The sequence below is a fragment of the Sarcophilus harrisii genome, chromosome 3 (assembly GCF_902635505.1).
Source record: "Sarcophilus harrisii chromosome 3, mSarHar1.11, whole genome shotgun sequence".
NCBI lineage: Eukaryota > Metazoa > Chordata > Mammalia > Dasyuromorphia > Dasyuridae > Sarcophilus > Sarcophilus harrisii.
In genome coordinates this window covers 6,372,970-6,395,945 of record NC_045428.1, presented here as the reverse complement: position 1 = coordinate 6,395,945, position 22,976 = coordinate 6,372,970, and the positions used below count along the sequence as shown (strand labels likewise).

Here is a 22,976-nt window from a genome sequence, read left to right as displayed (position 1 = left end):
ACATGTGACCCAATGGTGAACCAAAGTAAATGGAAGGAGTCTGTGGCCTCAGAAGTCAAATCTAGACTGATATAGAGAACATAGCTGGGATACTGAGGGCCTGAGGGAGGGGCAGAGTAGGGGTGGGGGAGCTTTGGAGAGAAGAGACCTTTTTCATCCCTACTTCAAGTGTGGACACGTGCAGCTCCACAATCTGTCAGGAACCCACTCCAAGGAGAAAAGAAACACACACAAACACACTCACAAACATATACATACATTCACATACACACACACACACACACACACACACACACACAGCTTTGAAGTCACTGTTTTGTTTCCAGAACCCCAGATTCTCAGACCTGATGAGGACTTCAGGGACCCTTCTGCACTGTTCACCGCACTACCTGAGGAGCCCACCCACCTACAATGCTCTGGCACCTTTTCATTGGAACTTCCAATCCAGGGCCAGCTCAGCCTCTGGCCCAGTGGCCCAGAGCCCTCTGGAGCATCTCCACTTATTAATGGAAGTCCTTCTGAACGCAAACCTATATCTGCAAATGCAGTTTCCACCTGATTTTCTTAATTCTATCCTCTGAGACTGTTAGACCTAAAGCAGCACAGTGTGTGTGTGTGTGTGTGTGTTGTGTGTGTGTGTGTGTGTGTGTGTGTGTGTGTGTGTGATGGACCCTTTTTCTCAGTGGTCTGGAACAACCAAAGGACCACTACTCTGAATCATGTCTTTAAATGGATCAAACAAATTGCACAGGATTACAAAGCAAACCAGTTCTATGGAACGACAGCTACCAAAAGATGTATTAGCATTTTAAAGTGCTAGGAGCCCCTTGGGAAGACCCAGGGTCTGCCCTTATGGAGGGAGTCCACTGGCTGGGTGCTGAAGATGCCCTCCACGATGGCCGACGGCCGCATCTACCCCACCCAGCGCAGGAGGATGGCACGGGCAGTGGGAAGCGCGCCCGCTGAGTCCAGTGAGGGGGGTCCCCATCTCAGCCCTGCCGCTTCATGAACTGTCCTCAAGTGAGCCATTTCCCATTGCTTGGTCTCTGAAATGAGGGAGTTTCACTAGAAAGCCCTGAAATCTCTTCCGACCCCAGCCTGTGAATGTCTCACTAATAATATCTCATCTAAACGCTGGTTTATCTACCAAAGCCCAAGTTTTGGATCCCCTGCCCGGCTCTGGTTCTGCCGCATTTCTGGGACCAGCATCTTCACCATTTTAGGCAGCAGATGCAGTTGTCAGAAAGCACACCCCGTCACCCGGCGGCCGTGGATCGCCCAATCCGGGTGACGGAATTAAAAGGTGTGCTCTGAATCACGGCCGTTGCCGGAGGGCCCGGGTTTTCCGGGCAGATGCCCGCTCTGGGCTTAAACTGGATTACTGCGCAATTCTCTGCTGGCAGGGAAGCGTCTAGACGGGAGCTTACACTGCCTCACGCCCTGGTTCTTATGTCATGAGCTTTTGCTAGTTAATGCAAAATGAATCATGAGCGTGATGAGAACTGACACTGTCCAGGCTTCCCAGCCACCGGCTGGGACCGAGTGCAGGAGTTGGCTGCCCTAGAGCTTGGGGCCTCGGATCCACAAGCTGCCATTCACAGAGTGCTCTGTGTCCAAGGAAAGGGGAAAGCAACCGGGAGTGACTGGATCAGGTCCCCACACCCACAGCTTGTTTCGTTATCCTTTTTCTCAAAGAGGGCCCACAAGTCACCATTAGGTTAGAGTCGAGTTACAGCGTGTCCTGCTGTGGCCATAGACCCAGCCAAGCTCGGAGTGCTCGGCCACAGGCCGGACACGTGTAGTCCCTCGGAACACTGGGGCCCCAGATTTGTGCATCTCCAGTTCTCTCTGAGATAACTCAATTCTGCTTTACTCTGATGAGGGCACGCCATGCTGGACAGTTCTGTGCAGTGTCTTCCAAATCCTACAAGCAATTCTAAAGTTCTAAAGGGAAACCCTGAGGGTGTCCTTGTATCCCTTCTCCTGATCACCTTGTGAGCACTTGCCCTGTGGGAGTTTTCCATAATATATATTTATGTGTACTTATACATGTATGTCATATAAAATATATTATACATACACATATTGGCTAGTGTACCTTGGGCATTTGAGCACCGTGACCAGGCCAACAAGTTACCTGTGTTGCCCAGAGTCTCAAGACCACCAAGACCACCACGGGTGTGTGCATCTTGTCTCCTGCATTAGGGTGGAAGTCAGGGGCTGCTTTTCCTTTCTCGGCACATCCTCAGTGGTTAGCACCCTGCCTAGCGCCCGGAAGATGATCAGTATGTGCTTGCTGATTCACTGACTGATAAGCGCTATGGGGCAATGGGTGATGGGGTTAGAAGGCTTGGCTTTGCATCCTTACTCTCACATTTGCCAACTCTGCGTATGGCCCAAGATCCCATCCCCTTCTCTGCAAAATGGGGTTAGCCACTTTAGGGGGCTGTTCTCCCAACCATTTCCCACCTTTATTCTTGTAAGTAAGGGACCGGGAGCCCAGCTGCCTTTGGGAAAGACTGTACGTGACTCTAGGAGATTACATTTTGCTCATCTGCCTTGAGGGGATTTTGGTTGTATCATCAGTGAGTCATGATCTTTTAAAGAACTTTGGAAGAAAACACTTTCATCATAGTTTGGGGATTTCTGTGATAAATTCTTCACTTTTTTCTGCTTCACTTCTGCCCCCCAGGACAGGGCTAGGACAGGGTCAGGACCCAAAGTTTACAGCAGAAAGAACCATATCCTTAAGCTGGCTATCGGGACAGAACCTGGAGGTGCCCATGAAAGTAGGGCAGTAGTGAGAGTGAATAGGGGCTGCTGGGGGAAAAAATCAAAGGAAAACTCAAAAGGAAAGTGGCCGGGTTTCAGATCAAAGCAGGGAAAAGTATATTAAGATCACTGATGATGGGGGAAAGGATCAAGTTTTTCATACCATAGGATGCAACATTCAAATGTTTTGCTTCTTTTTTCACTTACAAAGAAAGTCATTGTTAGAATGGGCATCTCACTACCATGAAGTCACTGGGTCTGAATAGGGAAAGAAGAGGCTGATCCTAGGATTCCTAAGTCCCTATGGGTGAGGTCTGCAAGTGCTTGGAGCACAGGAGGGGTCCTGCAGACCTCCGGAAGCACAGGATGGTCAACAGGGAAAGGGACTGAATATTGGGGGGAATTTGGGGAAAAGTTTAATAGGGGGAACTGTGATCACTGCGGCTTCCTCGGGAGCAGGGATGCTGCCAATGGGCTCACTTCCTTTCCTTTTTTGATGAAATAGTTAGACTGGTAAAGAGAAGCAATGCTCCAGATGCAGAAGGCTTGGATTTCATCAAAGCATTTGACAAAATGTGTCACAAAATGTTAATAAAGAGCATGGAGAGAAATGGGATAGATCAGAGGTTCTCAATGTGTGTGTATCAGAGTGTGTGTGCGTGTGTGAGAGAGAGATAGTCTCTTTCTAACAGTCTGGGGAAGCCCCTGGGTCACTCCTCAAAATAAGTAATCACTATTAAAGAAAATGCTAAATATCAGTTAGAAATTCATGGGAATAAAAACATGCTTCTTCCTATCCAAGTTCATGAAAGCTCTGTGGGAGGTAGGTGAATCCCAGGTAAAGAACCATTGAGATGGGACAATTTAAGTGGCTTTGGACCTGGTTGAGTGACCGGACCCAAAGAGTAGTTAATTGGTTGATAGATTGATATCAACTTGAAGGAAAGTCTCTAGTGGACTGTCCCTTGGATCTGACCATGTCTTTCTCTTTCTGTCTCTTCCCATCCCTTTTCTCTTTCTTTTTACACACACACACACACACACACACACATACACACACACACACTGTATATGTCAAGAAGACCTAAATTCAAATGTCGATTTACAAGCTATGAGATCCTGGGCAAGTCACTGGATCTCTGCCTGCTTCAGTTTGCTCATCTTTCAAATGGAAATAGTAGTAGTACCTACCTAGTACCATAATAGTACCTACCTTTTAGGAAGGTTGGGAGAATCAAATGAGATAGTATTTGTAAGCTCTTTTCAAATTGGCCCATAGTCTGTCAAGAATTGAATTTTGGACTCTTCCATCCAAAATATTAGTTATCCCTCAGAATTGTATGCCATTGGAAAATCTGATTATCAAGGGCAAATATATATATATATATATATATATATGTATATATATATATATGTGTGTGTGTGTGTGTGTGTGTATAGAGTGTGTATACATATAAAAATGTATATTCATATATATGATGAAGTTTTCTTCAATCTTGATCAATGTTGCTTAGGAAATATAGTGCATCACATTGAATACATTTTTTCTCCTGTCCCTTGGGCAGGTGACACTTTGTTCCTTATTGTGCCAAGGATTGAGGGACATTTTCTGGGCTCAATTTTCAAAGCCTTCAATGTTTGTCTCAGCTACAAACAATAAAATGCTCTGTGGGCAGATAGGCAGCAGTGGTTTGTAACCTAGTTCCCCAGGTAGCTGAGATTATCCAATCAATATTCAATAAAAGTATGTGACTTTTGTTTTTAACGAAAAATGACAAAGAGACATAAAAACACAAAATCACAAATATGTTCCTTTTCATATCATCATCAGATTTGTTAAGCATCTAGCAAGTGTCGTGCAATGGAGATACAAAGAGGGGTAAAAATTCAGTCCTTACTTCAGGGAGCTTTAAAAAGCACATTCATTGTTAAAGGCAGAAAAATGCACTTTCCCTAAGAGCTGGTGATGCATTCTGGGAGAAGCCATCTGCGTGACTCCCACTGGGAGGGTCAGTTTTCTAACTTGACCTTCTCCCCAGGCTCCAAGTATTTACCTTCAGCCTAAAGTGGCAGCTTTTTTGTGGCCACACCACTCGGAGCCTCACCCAAGCAATGGACCGTCCATCCCACCGATCTGCAGAGAGAGTATGGACTACTGGAAAGATCAGTGGGAAGAGAGACTTCCCTCCGGAGTCAGAGAAAACCCGGGTTCAAAGCCTTCTCCCGATGTTCACTGTCTGTGTGACTTTAGGCAAACAGCCACTTCCTCGACCTCTCTTTGTTCGTCTATAAAAGGCTTGGTCTACGTGGCTGCTCTGCTTTCTTCTAGACCTAGACCTATGACCCTTAACAGATTTTTGTTGAAAGCAAGAAAGTAATTTTTTCCCATAATAGTACAAAAAAAGGGAGAATAAAAACAGAAATGACTAGACCTCCCTTTTAAAGAGGCACAGAATATCAGCTTAGGAATTGTTTCAGAGCCCACTCCCCTAATAGTGAACAAGGGACCCGGGGAAAAGCCCACCCTCTGAGGAGCACGCTCCAGCTGGCAGGTCTAAGTCTCCCCCTCCGGAAAGGCGAGGGGCACCAGAACCACCAAAGAGCAAGCTCTGAGGCAGACACGCTTCCTGGAGCCCAGCCCTCCCTGAATGATGCTGCCGGAGTTCCTTCCTCACAAATAATAAATTCAGCATTTTGTAAGACAGGACCACAACTAGCCAGAGTAACCAGAACCTGGAATAAAGGGGAAAAGCCACAGCTCGTTAGCCCTCAAGTAAAGCTGATTTTGTGTTCAAATAACAAGACTTGGGCTCCTCCGCTTGCATGTTGAATCTTGCAGCTTCTGAGGCCAAATCAATAGACTGGCAAGGAGAGATGCCCGCGTAATCCTGCCCCAGACAGGAGAATAAGCATGCTGCCTGCCAGAGTGTTGGAGCCAGATCTAATTCTCTGGGGGAAATAACAAGGATTGCAACTAACTGGACTTGCTTTTCCTAGGTGAGCAATGGCTCCTCTTGGGATGATCAGTCTCCCCAGGTTTCATGATTGTAATTGTAGTCTGAGAGAAAGTGGCTCCTATATCTCTAGATTTGTTTTGTATTTGCATCAGATTCACACCTGGGCATCAGAGCCCTCCTATGGGGTTTCTCAGGGCAAGGACGGAGGTCTACCTTCAGTAAATGTGATGAAGAATGTTGTCAAGTCAACAGGGACATTTCCTACTTTCGAAGCTAATTGTAGCTCATGCTCACAGGGCCCAGACATGTGGCTTTAACCAGAATAAGTCTGATTTTTGTACCCGTGAATGTGAACAAAAGGACCACACCCCTCTGTCAATTCCCATAGGTTTCAGTGACTTCCTGCCAATCACAGGGTACTAAGATTGTGGGCAGAGATGATCCAAAATGGAAAGCTGGCTTGGCCATAAGGCTGGCTTGACTATAAGGTTCCACGGGGTCAAAAGATACAAAAGCTATACCCACTATTTCTAGCCCTACTTTCTAGGGGCAAAATACCTAAAGACCATTATCATATTCACCCCCAAACCTTGTCTCCTCTCCCAACAAAACATCCCCATTTCCTTCTACAGACACATGGCCTGATACTAAGCTCCCATCACCATCCTTTGGTCCTTCTTCAAATCATCTCCAACTTAGCAAAGTCTTCCCTAAACTGTAGCTCCTAAAAAAATGGACATCGCATCCCCACCTAGAAAACAGCAGAACAATCACTTCCCGATTCTGCAGGGTTTGTTCCTCTTAAGTCAAACAGCTTTCATGAATGTTCTTGCTCGTTACATCACACTGTTGATGCTCATTCATCTCTGAAAGCCTCAGACCTTTTCTCAGTCAAGCTGCTGTCTAAATGTATTTCCCCAACGTTGATTAAGTAAGTTAATTTTTTAACCCAAATGTAAAATTTTACCCCTCTCCTAATTCATTTTACCCATTTAGATTCTGTCCAACTTTATACAAAAAAAAAAAATGCTATTTAAAAATAGAATGACGCCAAATGACCAGCGGCAGCATGGCGGAATAGAGAGGGGCAGGCTGGGAGGTGAGGGTCCCATATTTGGCACCTACTGGCTGGGCGATTTCTCAGACACATGGGCATCTCTTCGAGACTCTGCCTTGTGGTGCATTTGTTGTCCATCTGTACTAGGAGCCAAGGCCTCCTCCTCGGCAGCTCCCTACCCAGTGAAATCCCGAGTCTGAGACAAAACAAAAACTGAAAAAAAAAATCCCATTTAACTTCTGGAGAATTTTAATTAGTGACACAGGCTAGAAATTAACAGCAGACCAGAGCACTTTCAGGATTCCGTCTGATGGCAATGGGAACCACACATGTCCCCGGTCACTCGGCATCCCCTTACAGGCCACGTGAGGACATCGGAGGCAAAGCAAGAGGAAAACAGGGGTCTGAGAGCAAACTGAAGGACGGTCATTATGGGAAAGGCTGGGAAACGAGAAGGTCTCAAGGACACATGAAGAACCTTGAAGCCGGGCACTCCAGCAGCTGCAGGAGCAAAGCCCGGCCTCTGCCACCACTTTGGACGGGAGTGCAGACATTTTCCCGTCCATGTTTCCATTGTTTAATGGACTTCTTCATTCCAGTATGTGAGGGTTTGTTTATTATGCCCTAAGAGACCTTCGCTCCTTCCACACCACAGGCTCCCACCCCTTTATTTCACAACTTTCTGAAGCTTTTTGCCTTCTTGTCTCAAAAGGAATAACAATACAAATTAAATAACTGTTCAAACACATGCTCAACCTTCTGGTTCATGTCACTAGATACAATCTCCTCCCACAGATAACACAGCAGAGGAAGAAGTCCGATATGGCCACTGGCTGGCAGAGTACCTGGGGGGATGGCTAACGACCACCCCACCCCCCCAGCGAGCTCTTTGAGAAAACTCTGGGCACAAGTCCTGGCTAACAGCTGTGGTCTATAGGTCAAGGCAGCGCAAGATATCACGCGCTCTGGGTGTATCTTATCACATACACACTCAGACACAGGACACTTTGTTTTGCTGGGCTGCTTTTTCTCCCTCTTCTAAAATAGTTGTATAGGAGTTGTTCAGATCGGGAAAGGGAGGGGAAAGGCAAAATTACTGGCAAAAACCTGAAGAAAGGTTTTGGTTTATTTTCTATTAAAACTTTGATGATGTAAGCTCTAGGAACCGCTTGCCTTCTGGCTAACATCTGAAAGGGCTTTAGTTGGAGATGATCACTAGTAATTTAAAGTCAGATTTGTGAGCACTTATACACACAGTGCGGGCAGGAAAGCACCAGGTGATGAGTCAGTGAGTTAGTAGACAAGGCACAGAACTGGGAGGCAAGAACCCTGAGTTCTGGCCTGAACTTGATGTCTCCAGGCAGGAGACTCCCTGTCCTGGGCAGGCACTCAGTTTGCTCATCTGGAGCACGATGGGGCTGTACTTGGATTCTAAGGGTCCTTCCAGATCCCAAATTCTTTGATCCTTTGAGGCTGTGACTTTAAAGTCAATGAGGAATTTCAATGGTAAACAGCTAGCAGTAATGCAAGCACCAGGCTGCTCCATCTCTACTGATGGGAAACCCACTAAGGTCTCACCAAGGGCTCCGTGAGTCTGTTGACAGCTAGTGTAGGCAATGAAAAAAGGCCTTCTCAGTTGTTTTCTGGAGAACTGATGAGGAAATCTTGCCTTCAGGAATCTGGGGACCCCCTTATCTAGATGTATAATAAAAGGCCCCATAATTGGACCTTATATATGCTGATAATGTTAGTTATTATATATATATATATATATATATAATACAATCATGCAAGTTTGAACCAGGTACTACACAGTGATTCCCTTCTTACTGCCCATTTTAACTTTAACATAATCAAGGTTAATCCATCTAACAATTATTCAATATTCATGAAGCATCTACAATGTGCTATCCATCTCTTTAAGTATCTTTCTCATGTCCCTTCTAACTCTAAATCCTGGGGCCAATATCCAAACAGCCTTCTAATGGGAGATGGAGGAAGTGGAAGAAAGGGGAACTCATGGGAATCAGGGCACGAGAGCATAAGGACTTGTACCTACAAACCTCCCTGTCAAGCTTTGGGTTGGAAATTAGGAGACCAAATTAGGAGGCTTCCAGTCTTTTCTCTGACATTAAGTAAGGGAGTTGTTTCTATCGCCAGGGACTCCACTGTCCTCTCAGCAAAATAAAGGGTGTAGTAGATTATCTCTAAAGTCTCTTAAAGTTTGAGTATTCAGGTCAAAGCAGGCCTCTAGTAAGTGGCTACTTGGGCAAGGAATTGTCTCAACCCATTGACATCCAAATACAGAATGGAAAGTCGTGCTTGTCCTTCAGGAGCTAAGTCTCCAGGGAGAGACCTGGTGAATGGAGACATGAATGAATGAATAGTATTGCTTTTAGGATCAGACCCATGATAACCCTTTGCTAATATAGATCAGCCCCAGTTCCCCAATTTAAGAGGTTAAGTGGCTTGAGTTGTGGTCCTAGATTGATCCCAAAATATGTCAGAAATGGATCCATCCATGAGGCACCAATGCAAAATCCATACAACATGCAACAGATGCAGTTCAGTAGCGAGAGAGCCAGTGATTGGCAGATCATAGAGGGCTTCATGTAGGAGGTGACCCCTGAGTTGAGCTTGGAACAGAGATGGGGCAGCCCCGAGGTGGCTCACTGCAGAAATGGAAGAAAGAAGAGCAATTTGGCAAACTGGTCAAGGTGGGGAGGATAAAGAATGGGGCCATCAGGACCACTTGAGGAGGAACTGAGGAACTGAGGAAGTCCAGCCTGGAGAGGGAAAGTCCTGAGGAGTGGGGGAGAGAGGATAGGAAAAGCATTGGCGGGTTGAATAATCCAAGGGCTGCCATATGGAGGCACCATGGCGGGATCTCGGTTCAGCCTCAGCAGACTAAAGTAAGAACAATGGCCCCGTGGTCTCAGAGGTCCCTTCCAATTCTCATGAGTTTGTGATTCTGCTGGAAACAGCAACATCTGACCCGAAAAGCCTGGCCCCAAGAAAAGGGGAACAGTGAGAAAGCAGTGCAGGCTGGGAATTCCAGTGGGGAACTGGACCAGAAAGGACAAAAGGCAGAAGGCAGCTGTGATTTTCCCAAACGACAAAGGCAAAATTTTTCCACCAGACAGACAATTGTGACTTCTGGCTGAGCAGACGTGGTTCATCATGTGAGTGAAAGCCCAAGGAACAGGGGGTGAGCCAAGGCAGCTCCAACTCACGGCAGCTCAATGCACACAGGTCCCAGCATGGGGACTGAGTCACCGGCAGTCACCAGCAGGGAATGTGACCACCTTCTCTGCACCCCATCCCTCCCCCTAGACACACCTAGGGCAATGGCCATCCCTAAAAGGGCAAACTACAAAGGAAGGGCCCATGGGATTGCATGACTGGTTTAAATAAACCGGGGGGAAATAGAGCACAAACTAGGAGAAACCTGAAATAAATCTCGAAGGAAAAGCAAACAATGTTCTCCTCTGGGCCTTCCTCTTCACATTCTCCTTTAAATAATCAAACAGGATTTCAGGAAGGCTTCTAAGTGTTGAACTTTCCCATGTAAAAGTTCTAATCTTCCATTTTGTAACATCATGGAGAAACCTGATTAGCTGATTGGATTAGCTGAAATGGGGTGAAATGAGTAGGACTAGGACAAGAATTATAAAGAAACTACTTTGAAAAGACCTCAGAACTGATCAATGTAATGATCAGTTATCATTCTAGAAGCCCCCTAATGCTCCTGAATACTTTATGACAAAAAGGTGATGGAATTGGGGGGTTGGGGGAGAAAGAGATGAGCTAGGACCAGAGGAGGAATCTGTCCAATGGCCAATATACATTTCTCTTCTCCTTTTCCCCCCTTCCACTTTTCTACCCATCTCCTCTCCTACTTTATTTTGGGAGAGTGGGCAGGAGGGAGAAAGAAGGGAATGACTATGTACCCCCAAAAAGAAATAAAAAAGAAAACAATGTTATCAAAACATGTTCTTACTGTGTGGAATAAAATACAGTAGGAGACACAAAGAAGCAGGACAGCTTTGAAAGTTATGATACTGATTTCTCTCTCTCTCTCTCTCTCTCTCTCTCTCTCTCTCTCTCTCTCTCCTTATTATTGAGCTCCCTTTAATGATATCTCCCCACCAGAAGGATTCTAGCTACCTTGCTTCTTTCAGCAAGGCTGTCTTGGAGAGACTCAAGTATGGAGAAACATTATTTAACTGATTCCAGTCTGCACACTATGTGGTCAGGAGAAATCTTTGCAATGACTCTGTGGCCAGAACAGACCTCCAGAGACTCCCAGGGAGCTCACTACCTTCTTGGGTTCCCAAAGAAGTCCATTCCACTTCCATAGCCCATGCTTGGCACATCATAGGAGCCCTATACACATTAGCTATTATTCTCAATGTTATCATTGTTGAATAACTCTCATTTGAAAGAAGTTCTGTGTTGTTTTTTTCCCTACTTCCCAGAATCAGACCTAAATCAACCCCTTTATGTTTTTTTTTCTTCTTCCCACTCTCTAAGGCCAAGAAGAACTAATCTCCTCCCTATTCTACCTGAGGGCCCTTCAGTGAAGATCCATTGTTCGGGCAGTGGGTGACTGCTCCATGTGTGCTGTATGTGGTAATTATTTAATCAGATGGAAATACTTGGGTAAATGGCTGAACCTTAACCAAGTCAGTCGGGATGACCTGCCAAATGAGACAAATGCATCCAGTTCAAAAGAAAACCATGGGGTTAATTAAGAAAACATGTAAATCTGGCTTTGGTTCCTTGAGGAAATAATTATTTCTACAAGCAGGATGTAATGATCATTTCTAAGTAATGTTCAGAGGCAGCTCCTGATATTGGAATCCAATTACTGGTTATGCCCATCACTCGTTCCTCTTCTCAAGAGCTGATTGGACCTGTTACATATTCACACACCAATAAACATGTCCTGGATCTTTGCCAATGGATGGTTTCCCATTCACTAAATGATTATTTCCAAATCCCTGTCTGGTGGAAGCCCTGTCACATTTCTTCCAAGCATCTTCAACTCTTCCAGTAGCCACTGGCCACAGTCTTAGGAGATGGCCTTGTTTCCTGTTTTAACAAGAATGGGGAGAATACTCTAGTAGTCTTCTAGTAATTTCCCATCACACCAAATTCTGGTCACTGTGAATGTCTACAATAAGTGCACTTTGTAGTACAATCAAATCTACTTAAATTTTATTCGATATGATAGAGTGAAGAGAGCTGGAGTTGGGATCTTAAAACCTCGGTTCAAGTCCCACCTCAGCCATTGTATATCCTTGGACGAGCTCATTGCCCTGGAATATCCCACTGCCCTTACAGCCCTTCCTCTACCTGGCAAGTTTTCCCCTAAATCTCCTTTCTGAAGAAGTGTCCAGGCCACAGGATTACACCTTCCCTCCTCTTCCAACACTCTTGCTGACTTGGCACAATTTCCACCATATCCCATCTTCCTTCTCATTCTTAAAAGTACCTTTAATCAAGTGACCCCTGATCTTTTTTGGTGACACGCCCCCCCCAATTCCCTTTTGGGTAGTGTTTTCCTCCATTAGAATATAAGCTTCTCAAGGGCAAGGGTTATCTTTCCTTTTAATTTTATTTATATCCCAAGCACTTAGAAGAGGACCAGGTGCAGAATAAGTACTTTGTATTTCACTGTTCACCTGACTTCCTCTCTTTGAGACAAGGATTTTAGCTTCTCTTCTTTGGACCCCTTTGGCAGTCTGGTAATTCTATGAACAAAATCCATAGGATTATAATGGAAATGAATACGATTGAAATACATTGAGAGCCACAAATAGTGGAGAACCCTGGGCCAGGTAGAAAACCCTTTAGTCCAGGAAGGAACCCTGCTGACTATATCTGGTTTGGCCCATCCCCCTTAAGGGCGTCTTAGCCTTCCTGAGAAGTCAAGGGATTGTGGCCACCTGTGCTTACTTGAAGCCGACTTAAACGGAAGTGGGAACACCTGTCCATAGTTAACAAGTTGGTACATGCGCAGTACGCCATGGTTCTAGGGTATATAAGGGGGAAAGCTGGCTTGATTAAACAGATGCTTGCTTGAACTTCCTCGGGAGCATCTCATCATTCCTCATTGGATATCAGGGTTCAGGCTGGCCCTAAAGTCTTCCCGTGAGTAGAATTACATATTCAGGGTTCGGGCTAATCCTGAAGGCATTCCCTAAGAGTTATCTGTCTGTCTATCCATCTTTATATCTATACATCCAACCATCCACTCAATCCATTCGCCCTCCCATCCAATCAATCCAGTTATCATCTACCCATCTATCCAGTCAATCCAGTTATCATCCACCCATCCATCCATTCACCTTTCTAACTAACTAGATCCAAATTCATGGACACCAACTAAAGAGTCCCTGCTCTAAGGTTTTCTCATCTGTGACATAAAGGGGGTTGGATCCACCAACTTTTAAAATGCCTTCTAGAACTAAAGTTATGATGATATTGTAAATACTTAGTAAGCAACAACTATCCACTAAGCCCTTGGGATACTCGTGTTGTACTAAGGGAGGACGTAAGATGAATGTCCAATAATCTCTACATAAAAAGTATAAATATAAACCAACACAAAAGAACCGGAGAAAGGATAGATCCCTAAGAGCTTTCAGCAGAAGGCCAGATTTCTCATAGGAGGTGGCAACAGAATGGTGTACTGAAGGAAGACAAATATTCCAAAAGATGGAAATGAAGGAGGAGGATATTCCAGGCATGAGGAACAGCCAAGGTAAAGACTCGGAACAGGGAGATGGATTGTCTAGTTGACAGTGAGAAGATTAGTTTTAGTGGCAAGGCAAGTATGTGAAGAACAGCTTCAAAGGCAGCATGACATGATCTGGAATCATCTGAATTAGGTGTGCTGTGCCAGTGCCCTTGGGTCTTGTACGGGCATGTATTCTTTGCAAATATTGGCAAGTACATTTTATTATTAGCGAAACTCGCAGCTAAAGACCTGGATTTATTTATTAAATATCCAGCACAAGATGCTTATTTAGTGAATGGTGATGGGAAGCTCAAGAGTCTGACCTGTCCAAAAGTGAATTTATTTATTTAGAGAGATGGACAGAGACTGAGATGGAGAAACAGAGACACACACAGGGACAGAGAGACACACACAGAGAGAGTGCTTACCCTCCCCCCTTCCTAACAGCTCTATGTCCCTTCAAAAGACATTCTCCCAGTTGTCCAGACTGTTCCTCACCTTGGGCTCTGTGCCTCCTCTTGCCCCCTCAGGTGGGCACTCATCCCAAACTCTCGCACCAGCCCTGCCCTTCTTGACCACCCTGCCAGCACCCCAGCTGCAGCGTTTGGGTTCACTAGCTTCTGGTGTCAAATCTCTCTTCGGGATGTCTCTGCCTATATTTTCCAGGAGAAATATGAGCGAACTCCTCCCTGTGTCTCTTCTCCATTTGTCCCGAGAGAATTAAGAGCTTGCAATCATTTGGCTGCTTTAAGCCCACCTGCCAGATGGCACCCAAATCTTGAGTCTCCGGAGTCCTAGGGAAAGGAGACTGTAAATGTATGAAGTTCAGAGAATAAACTCTCTGCAGATCTTGCTGGAGAAACTTAATTTCAGAGAGAACCATGTGAATCGCTGAACTTTAAAATGGGAGGTCACTTAAGTAACTTCATCCCAGGAGGATGAACGCTAAATGGCAACTTCCATAGACTTCTGCCAAGCAGAAAAGGCACGTGCCCACAAGGGAGATAGGAGGTGGAAGAGCTACATAAACACGTGTAAGGCAATCGGGACAAAGGTGGAAGCCTCAGCTTTCAGGGAGAGCCTGGGAGAGAGGCTCTGTGGGATCCAGGGAGTTCTCCTGGTGGGCTGCCCACACCTGGCTAATCTGAGGGCCTCAGGTTGTCCCCGAGTCTCCCAGCCCCCATCAAAAGAAAAGAATGGGAGAGGAGGGACAGACCAGACAACAAAAGAAGAACCAGGCAAGATTCCCATGAGCCCCAAGGGCAGGGGATCATGATGATTGCAATGTAAATTTCTTGAAAATCTGAGTAAACACCCAGTCCACACTTTCTCATCTTCCTGGCTCTTACCTTTTCCATTTGAATTCTTTCTAATACACTCTCCTCAAAAATCTAGATGTCTTGTTACTACTAAATAAAGTCTAAATCTTTAGCCTGACTTTGAGGACCTTTGCTCTCTGGTTTCAAACATAGACTTATGTGAAAGGTCAGATGGGTCTGTGGATAGAGAGGGAATCTTAAGATCTAGATTCCCATTCCCTCACTGAATTTTTAATTGTATGACCTCTAGACATCACTGTTCTCATTTATGAAATGGGAAAAGTGCCATCCACATCACCTGGCCATTATACAGCTCATGAGATGGGAAAGAAGGGGGGAAGAGCATTTATTAAGCACCTACTGTGCATCAGACACTATGCTGAGCACTTAAAATGATCTGATCCTTACAGCCCATCTGTGAGGGAGGTACTATCCTTATGCCATTGTATAGCTGAGGAAACTGAGGTAAACATGAATTAAGGGCACAGAGCTAGTAGGTATCTGAAAATGAAGTTGAACTCGGGTCTTCCAGACTCTTTATGTAATAAAATATCAGTCTGTATCACACGAAAGTCCTGCGCCGTGCTGGTTATTTCCCCAAATTCATGTTCTCTACCTTGCTCAGGAAACATGATTTTGCTCACACACTCCCTCGGGCCCGCTGTTCGTTCCCTATCCCATAACTGCCTGTCAAAATCTATCTTTAAAAAGCCAAGTCATGGCTTCCTTCTCCTCAAAGTTTCCTGGAATCCTTCTAGCTAGAAATAATCGAGCTCTTCTTCCGGAGCTCGGTGCCTGAGCTCGGCCCTTCTACTTCTTCTTCTTTACACTATTGATCTCTGGGTGACATCCTATATCTTCTCCTAGATTAGAGGCACCTGGAAGGGGCAGACACCATGCGGGTGGTCAGCAAACACTAAAAAGATTTGGAACTTATTTTGTTTCCAGCTGTTTCTGCCTCTTGCAGGCTTTTCCTCCCCATCTCAGCTCCTTTCTTCCCCCTCATTCTGAAGTGGCCCCACATCCCTCTTCCATGCTGGTCCCTTTTCCCATGGTGGGGCCTTCCATGCCCCCAGGCTTTCATGGCTCTTGATATTACATGCAAATGGAATAAAAAACGTTTCCCAAATTTCCACCCGTTTCTCCCTAGAAGAACAATCTGTGAACTACAGGTCAAGACATGAATTAGGAGCGTGACTCCTGGATGCCAGTTCTCTGTGGGACAGGACCTAATTGAGTGACTTAGCTGGAAATAAGAGACTGAGTAGTTAACCTGTTTCCTCTGTAAGATGGAGGTGATAACAGCTTGTAAATGCCGGGAGTGGGTGGATTTATGGAGTGGTACCTTGATTTTATGAGTAAAACATCTAAAGACTTGAGTTGAATCTAAAAGAAAATTAAGAATCTTAAAAAGATAGAGGTTCAGAGGAAACATGTGCTAGGTACAGGGCCTGGAAAAAATGGTCCAGAGATGGCAAAATCCAACAGTTTATGATCTGGATGTAACTTCTTCCTTTCAGTTTTATCTTGCTGATCTGACTCATCTCTGAATCAATGAATGATTTTTTTTTTTGGGGGGGGGGAGTTTTGCTTCTTACTGCTGCATATTATAAAGAAAGAATGAGGCACTTTGCTAATGCAAATTCTCCTTTAAATGTGAAATGCAAAAGTCATGCATATAGGATTGATCATTTTTTTCCTCTGCTGCTTACATCAAAGTAAAATGCAGGTGTCTCCATGATACCTGAGCTCTTGGGCAAATCTTTTGGCCTCTTTCTCTCTCCCTATTTCCTCATCAATAAAACTGACAAGACTAGACAGAATCGTCTTGTGGGTCACAGGTTATAGAAGTACAACACCATAATATATGGGTGTTTTGAAATAGCTGAGAATTCAATCATCTCCAGACCAAGGATTCACACAAAAATCCAACCTAAGTGAGCAAATGAGGCTCTTTTAGCAGAAGACTCCTGACCTCCTTCACAAACAGAACTCGCTCAAAATTGCCATTCCAAGATATTAAATAAAAGGAGTTTGGATAAAGGGGACCTGACTTCAAGTCAATTAACCCAATACCTTCCTGGGGCCCCTCTGAGGTATTATATTTCCTGATTTCCGGTAGAAGTGGCAGAGTGATTTAATTCAGGTTTTTTTTTTCCCTGTACTGAACACATGAACCTAAGTTTCACACCCAGATGCCAATTTCTTCCCAGATGTATTACTTCTAGAAAGTGAAATGGGCTGCATTTCAGTGGGAGAAGGAAAGGGACAGGAGTTCTCCTAAAAAGTGGAACTCCAGCCCCTCACCAAGAGGTTCAACAATGTGACAGATGGTGCATGAGACAAATGGAGAGCTATTGTCTGTCACTGTGAATGCTGAGAAAGGTCAAGGTCAGTGGACTAACCTCATTCCATTTCCTTTAGAATCTGGAAAAGAAAAATAAGGATCACATGGAAGGAGGAAGCATGAGGGAGAGAGTGCTGAAAGGGAAATGATCCAGCAGGCCTACTTTCATTTTTAGGAGCTGGGAACAGGACAAAGGGAAAGTTCTGCGACTACCGCCCTGCATAGATGGCATCCATACATGAGGGAGAAAACATCAAAGGGGTTTTACCCTAAACAGAGGAGCACATCAAAGCATGTGAGTTATAGAAACATGGAGACCCCCCCAGCATGAGAAATCCTCAGAGTGAGAAGTAGGGAAGTTCATATTAAGCCAAGAACCGAGAGCTATTGATGATCGCACCCAAAATCACTAATTCCAACAAGTCAAAGGTCTGATTCTGTGGGGATTCTCCCAAACCTGAACATAAAGCATTCCTCTAATTGAATTCAAATCCATAAACAGCAGAAATAATCTGTGTCCTCCGAGCTTACACTCAAGGTAAGTGTTGGGAACCCAACTTGTAAAAAACTGAAGGAGAGATTGAGAGGAAAAGAACAAAAAAATGATCAAATAATGAGAGGCTCCACGTAGGAGGTGGTACTCAGAACAGATCTCTGAAACATATTAGGAATTCTAAGGGGCAAAGTCAGGGAAGAAATCCACTCCAATATGGGAGATGATGGCCCAGCAAGCAGAGAGCTGCATCTTCTTTACTCTCAAATGCCTTTCCTGGCTACGCGGGGGGACAGACATTGGATCTTTGCATTTATACCACTTCGTCAATAATAACTCTTGCTAACTAATTCTACTTGCACCCCCTTGTCTGTGGGTCATTGAGCATCAGTCAACTTTGAACACCCAGGAAATAAAGTAAAATCGCTTCTCATTTACATGTCACTGTGGCTAAGCAGTTATGCTGCCCTCAGGCTCAAGCCCGACTTGGGTGTTTGCGGGACTATTTTAGTGGAACATCAAAATCATGTTCCGACGACTGATGGGTGCAGGAGAGCATACCTTGTCTGTGTAATGCTGTTCCTGAATATTCTATTTACTGTCTTTGGTGGAAACATACGAATTTGGGGTGTGGGGTGAAGAGAGAAAAGGAGAAGGAAGCAGGAAGAAGGATTATGCTCAATTCTCATCCTCAATAGTTATACATAGATATATAATGACATATACATAGATATATATACATGTATACATTTCATATTTTCTAACTTGTGTACTTGTTCCATCTCTTTCTCCACCCTTGGTTATATAAGTTCCTGGCCAGCAGGAATGTTTATTTATTTGCTTATTTGTTTGCTTATTTATTTATTTGACCTTGTTGCCCAAACTCAGTGCCTGGTACACAGTATGTATTAAATTAAATATTTGAGGTAAATTAACTTGAACTCTTATTTAATAATTGCTGACTACTCTTAATATCCCTTTTTTCCCTTTTTAGGATTTTCTCAAACTCCCAACATACTTTCTGTTCAACAAGGGAGGGGGAGGTAAAGAAGAAGGGGAAGAGGGAATAAGTATTGCTAAAACACTTATTACTAAACTATTATGACAGATACTGCATTTGTGCTTTTACAGATATTATCTTTTGATCCTTATAACGTTATTATCCTCATACAGTTGAGGAAAGGAGGGCAAATAGACCCTTAGGGAGGTCTCCAGGTACATCGTGATAAAACAACCAAACTAAATCTCAGACTAACATTAACCTGACCTCAGCAGAGCCTGTTCTGGTCTCCTGAGGAGGGGATGATTTCAAGCATTGAAATGGATCCTGAAACAAGGTCCATGCTATGTCACGGCAAGGAGTCACTGTCAGCCAGGGGAAGCTGGCTGGGGCTACCGGAGCAGGTATTTACTTTTCCCCAAAGAATAATGGGCTAGTGAAAGGCACAAGAAATAAGACCGAGATCTGCCAATGGCGGAGACTTCCAGGTGGGAGAAGTCAGTTCCTCTGAAATGGATCCTAAGATAGCACTGGCATCCCCACCCATTTCAACCATAAGCTCTTGTTAGGAATGGAGGTGGTGAGCTTTCCATACAGACACTGGTTGTTTCAACAAGTATATAAATTCACAATTTTCATGAAAGAGCTTCTTAAAACAGAGTTGACTCACCAGACCACACCTAAGGGAGTCTTCCCACTGAGGTGCCTGATGGGACGCATGACTATATTTAACTCATTGCCTGTTTTTTTTTTTTTTTTGTCCAAATTTATGATTTCATTAGTATGTAGGGATTCCTGCTTGAAAATGCCCATCCACGAGGGCAGATTCGGCAACTGTTCAGACATTTACACTCTTAGAGCCTTGTTTGGGGACACAGGCAGAAGAGGTGACTTGGGTCAGAGTCAGTAAGAAGCTGGCTGACTCCAAGACTGACCTTTCTATTTGTTGCTTATGCTATAAGGCTTCTCACTAGCAGCCTAAAATGGGATAAATCTCCCAGAAACCTTCTGTGCTTCCCAACCTCTTCCCCACCTCCAAGACTTGCATCTGGGCTTTACTTTCCCACTCAGGGAAGTGTGCTAGAAAGCAGGGGTGAAAGCCAGCTTACATTGGGGGGTGAGGGGGGAATAGGAGGGGGTCAGCTGATCTCCAAAGCCTTAAGAGGCTTATTTATAGAACCAAAGGAAAACATTTAGGACAACTCCCTGTTATTTATTTTTCTGAGATTCAGCACTAATATGCTTTACTTTTCTGGACTCAAGAACTCAAAATGTATCTGGAAAGTATTATTGACTAGTCAGCACGAGGGCAGCTTCCCCCTCGGGATTTCTGTGGGCCCCGAGCCCCACCCCCACCCCACTGAGTGGATGTTTTAAGAGGACACAGAAGGCCTTTCTGTTGTCAGGTTCTCAAAATCTCTTCTCTCTTCGGTGTTAACTGCTTTCCCCAGGATCCCCACAAATCCTGCCTTCCATATAAAAGCAAGCAGATTATTTCCACTTAAGGTTTCCCTCAGACAATCACGTCATCGATTCAGCTTAGAAGTGAGCCTGACTCAGAGAAGCCCTAGCTGTCCGTCTGCCAGGGGTCTCCCTCCCCATTAGTCTGGCACTGGCTTATTCCCTGCCCAGTCCTGGGCAATTAGTGTCCTGGCCACATGAAGGCTAAAATCAGTGAGTGCATTTTTCTACCTGAGCCATGTATCCTGACCAACTTTCCTTCGGTCGTTTCAAAGAGAAACGCATCCTTTTCCCAACCTCCAGCGAGAGAGCGGGAAAGAAATCCCTGGTGGGGGCGGGGCCCCTCCGGACCCCCACTCGGGCTCCAGAGTTCTCAGGGAAGCCGTGAAGGCTGGAGGCAGCTAGAGTGGATTGATCAGCCCGGGACGCCAGCGGCCGGAGCACAACTGCAAAGCTGGCGTCCTCGGCACTGCAGCTGCTCCCTGGGAAGGTTTCCTTGAGCAACACGGGGAAAAGACAGGGAGGAGGGTGAGGGAGCTCCGTGCCCCGGCCTCTCCTCATGCCCCGGCCTCTCCTCTGGCCGGACTCCGATTTCCAACAAGTACTTGCTACTTGTTCGTGCGGCTCCCCGGGTCGGAAGCCGGCGGATGTGCCAGGATTAGGGAACTGGTACCAGGGTGATGAGGCCGGGAGCCGCAGCCACCTCCCGTCAGGTCCCATTCAAAGGAGACAAAGCTTAACTCTCTGCACCTAAGGGTGCGAGGCAAGGCTCCCCTTCCCTTCCCCTTCCCTCCCTTAGGAGAGATGGGAGTGTCCAGAACTCTCCTAAAACTGGCCAAACATTAGGAAGGGAAATCCCTAAACTCTGATGCCCCCTAGGTTTCCCCCCCATACACCTCCTCAAGGCCGTCGTCCCCTCGAACTTTTTCCCAGTGGAGGAGAGCTTTGGTGACAGTTTGGCTCCCGGGGTCTCCTGCGCCCAGGACCTTGTGTCGGAGGTCTTGGGGGAGGTGGAGAAGCACGCGGGGGGGTCCCCACATAAAGAAATGAGGGGAACGGGCACGGGGGGAGTCGGAGTCCAGCTGAGGCGGAAGGGAAGGCAGGGCAGGGAGCGCGCGAGCCGCTGGGTACCCACCTGGCTGTAGGCCTGCTGCAGGTAGGGCATCCTCCTCTGGAAGTCCCGCCGCACGTCTGCGGGGCTGCGGCTCGGCTCCCCGGCGGTCCCCGCGCGGCCCCGCCGGCCCTCCGGCCCGTCCTGGCCGGCCCGCTCGCAGAGGCGCACGCAGCGAGCCCGCTCCAGCAGGGCGCGCAGGAAGCGCAGCTCCCAGGCCGGGCCGGTGCCGCGCGCGCTCCCCAGCGGCTCCGGGAGCCCGCACTCCAGGTGGCAGCGCAGCCGCTCGTCCCGCAGCCGCCGCCGGCTGCTCAGCGCCTGCTCCACGTAGCGCACGGCCGCCTCGAAGTCCCCGGCCGAGAACGCCTCGACGCCGCGGCTGTAGAGCAACTCAAAGTGTTGCGGGGGCCTGGGGGCCCGCTCCTGACCCCGCGCCGGGCCCCCCGGCAGCAGCAGCGCCAGCAGCAGCAGCAGCAGCCCCGCGCCCCGCAGCAGAGCCCAGGCGCGCCCGCAGCTACTCCAGCGGCCGCCGCCGCGGCCCCGCATCCTCCCGCTCGGACCGCCCGGGGCTCCCCCGGCACACGCGCAGCGGCCGCTCGCGCTCCTCTCCCGGCCCAGCCTGCGGCTGCTCTGCCTCCCTCTGGCCTCACCGTCCCACTGATGGAGGGAACCCACGTGGGCGGCCGGCTAGCCGCCGCCTCCCGGTCCCGGGGCAGGGAGAGAGGGAGACACGGGGGGAGGGAGCGAGGGAGGGAGACAAAGGGGGAGGGAGAGACACGGGGGTGGGAAGAGAAAGGGGGAGAGAAAGGCAGAAAGGGGGAGCGCGGGTCAGAAGAGAGAAAGGGAGAGAAAGTGACAGAAGAAAGAAACAGGGGGAGCGAGGGACGAGAGAGAAGTAAAAGGAGGAGGAGAAGGAAGCACAGAGAGACAAAGAAAAGACACCGAGAGACAGACACAGCCAGGAGGGGCGGGGGGCGGGGGCGGGGAACTAGGGGGCTTGGGACTTGTGTCGGTCCTGCAGAGGCGAGCCGGACACGCCGCCGCCGCTTCCACCCCGCGGCTGCGCCCGGAGGCTGCTGCGCCCGGAGGCTGCTGCCCCTGCCTCTCCTCCTCCTCTTCCTCGGCTGCCGGGAGCGCCGGGGTAGGCAAGGCAGAAGCTGCGGCGCTCGGCCCGGCTCGCGCTGCCTCCCGCCCCCCGCGCGCGCCTGCTCTGGCTGCCCTCCCGGCAGTGGGACTCCGCGCTGCTGCAGCCCGCCGGCCGGGGCTCCGCTGCGCTGCCACAGCAGAGGGCTGGACCCTCTCGCCTCCTTTTCTGTTCCCAGCGTGGCTCCCGAGTGCGCCTGGATTTCTGGGTGGGGTTTTGCCCGTAAGGTTGTGCCAGCAATGTAAGGACTGGCCTCTGCACCGTCTGCCTCTTCTCCGGGCTCAGTAGCTGCCCCGGTCTCCCGCCTCTCCCTCCCCGCTCCTGACGCCTCCTCTCCACCTTCCAGTTCAAAATTTCCCTCCCCAAACTTGGGATTCTCGCGGTGGAGAAGCTGTTCCAAAGGGCAGAAAATCCTGAATGGGAAATGGGAGAAGTGTAGGATTGCAGCTGGAGAGCAGGAAGGGACCCTAGAATCCATTGAGCCCAAACCCTGGCCTCTCTAATTTACAAAGGGGGAAACCAAGGCACAGAGAGTTAATGACACCGATGCCCACTTGCCCAGGACCACCT

General features: G+C 47.2%; 1 protein-coding gene across 1 annotated transcript in view; it reads right to left on the bottom strand.

Moving 5' to 3' along the window:
• The window catches only part of P3H2 (prolyl 3-hydroxylase 2), a 121,360-nt gene extending 99,336 nt beyond the window's left edge, over positions 1 to 22,024 (bottom strand). Inside the window, exon 1 of the mRNA XM_031957429.1 lies at positions 21,287 to 22,024. Within this exon, the coding sequence (XP_031813289.1) occupies positions 21,287 to 21,808 (522 nt within the window). The 5' untranslated portion in view covers positions 21,809 to 22,024. The remainder of the gene's footprint in view (positions 1 to 21,286) is intronic.
• Between the last annotated feature and the right edge of the window lie 952 nt (positions 22,025 to 22,976).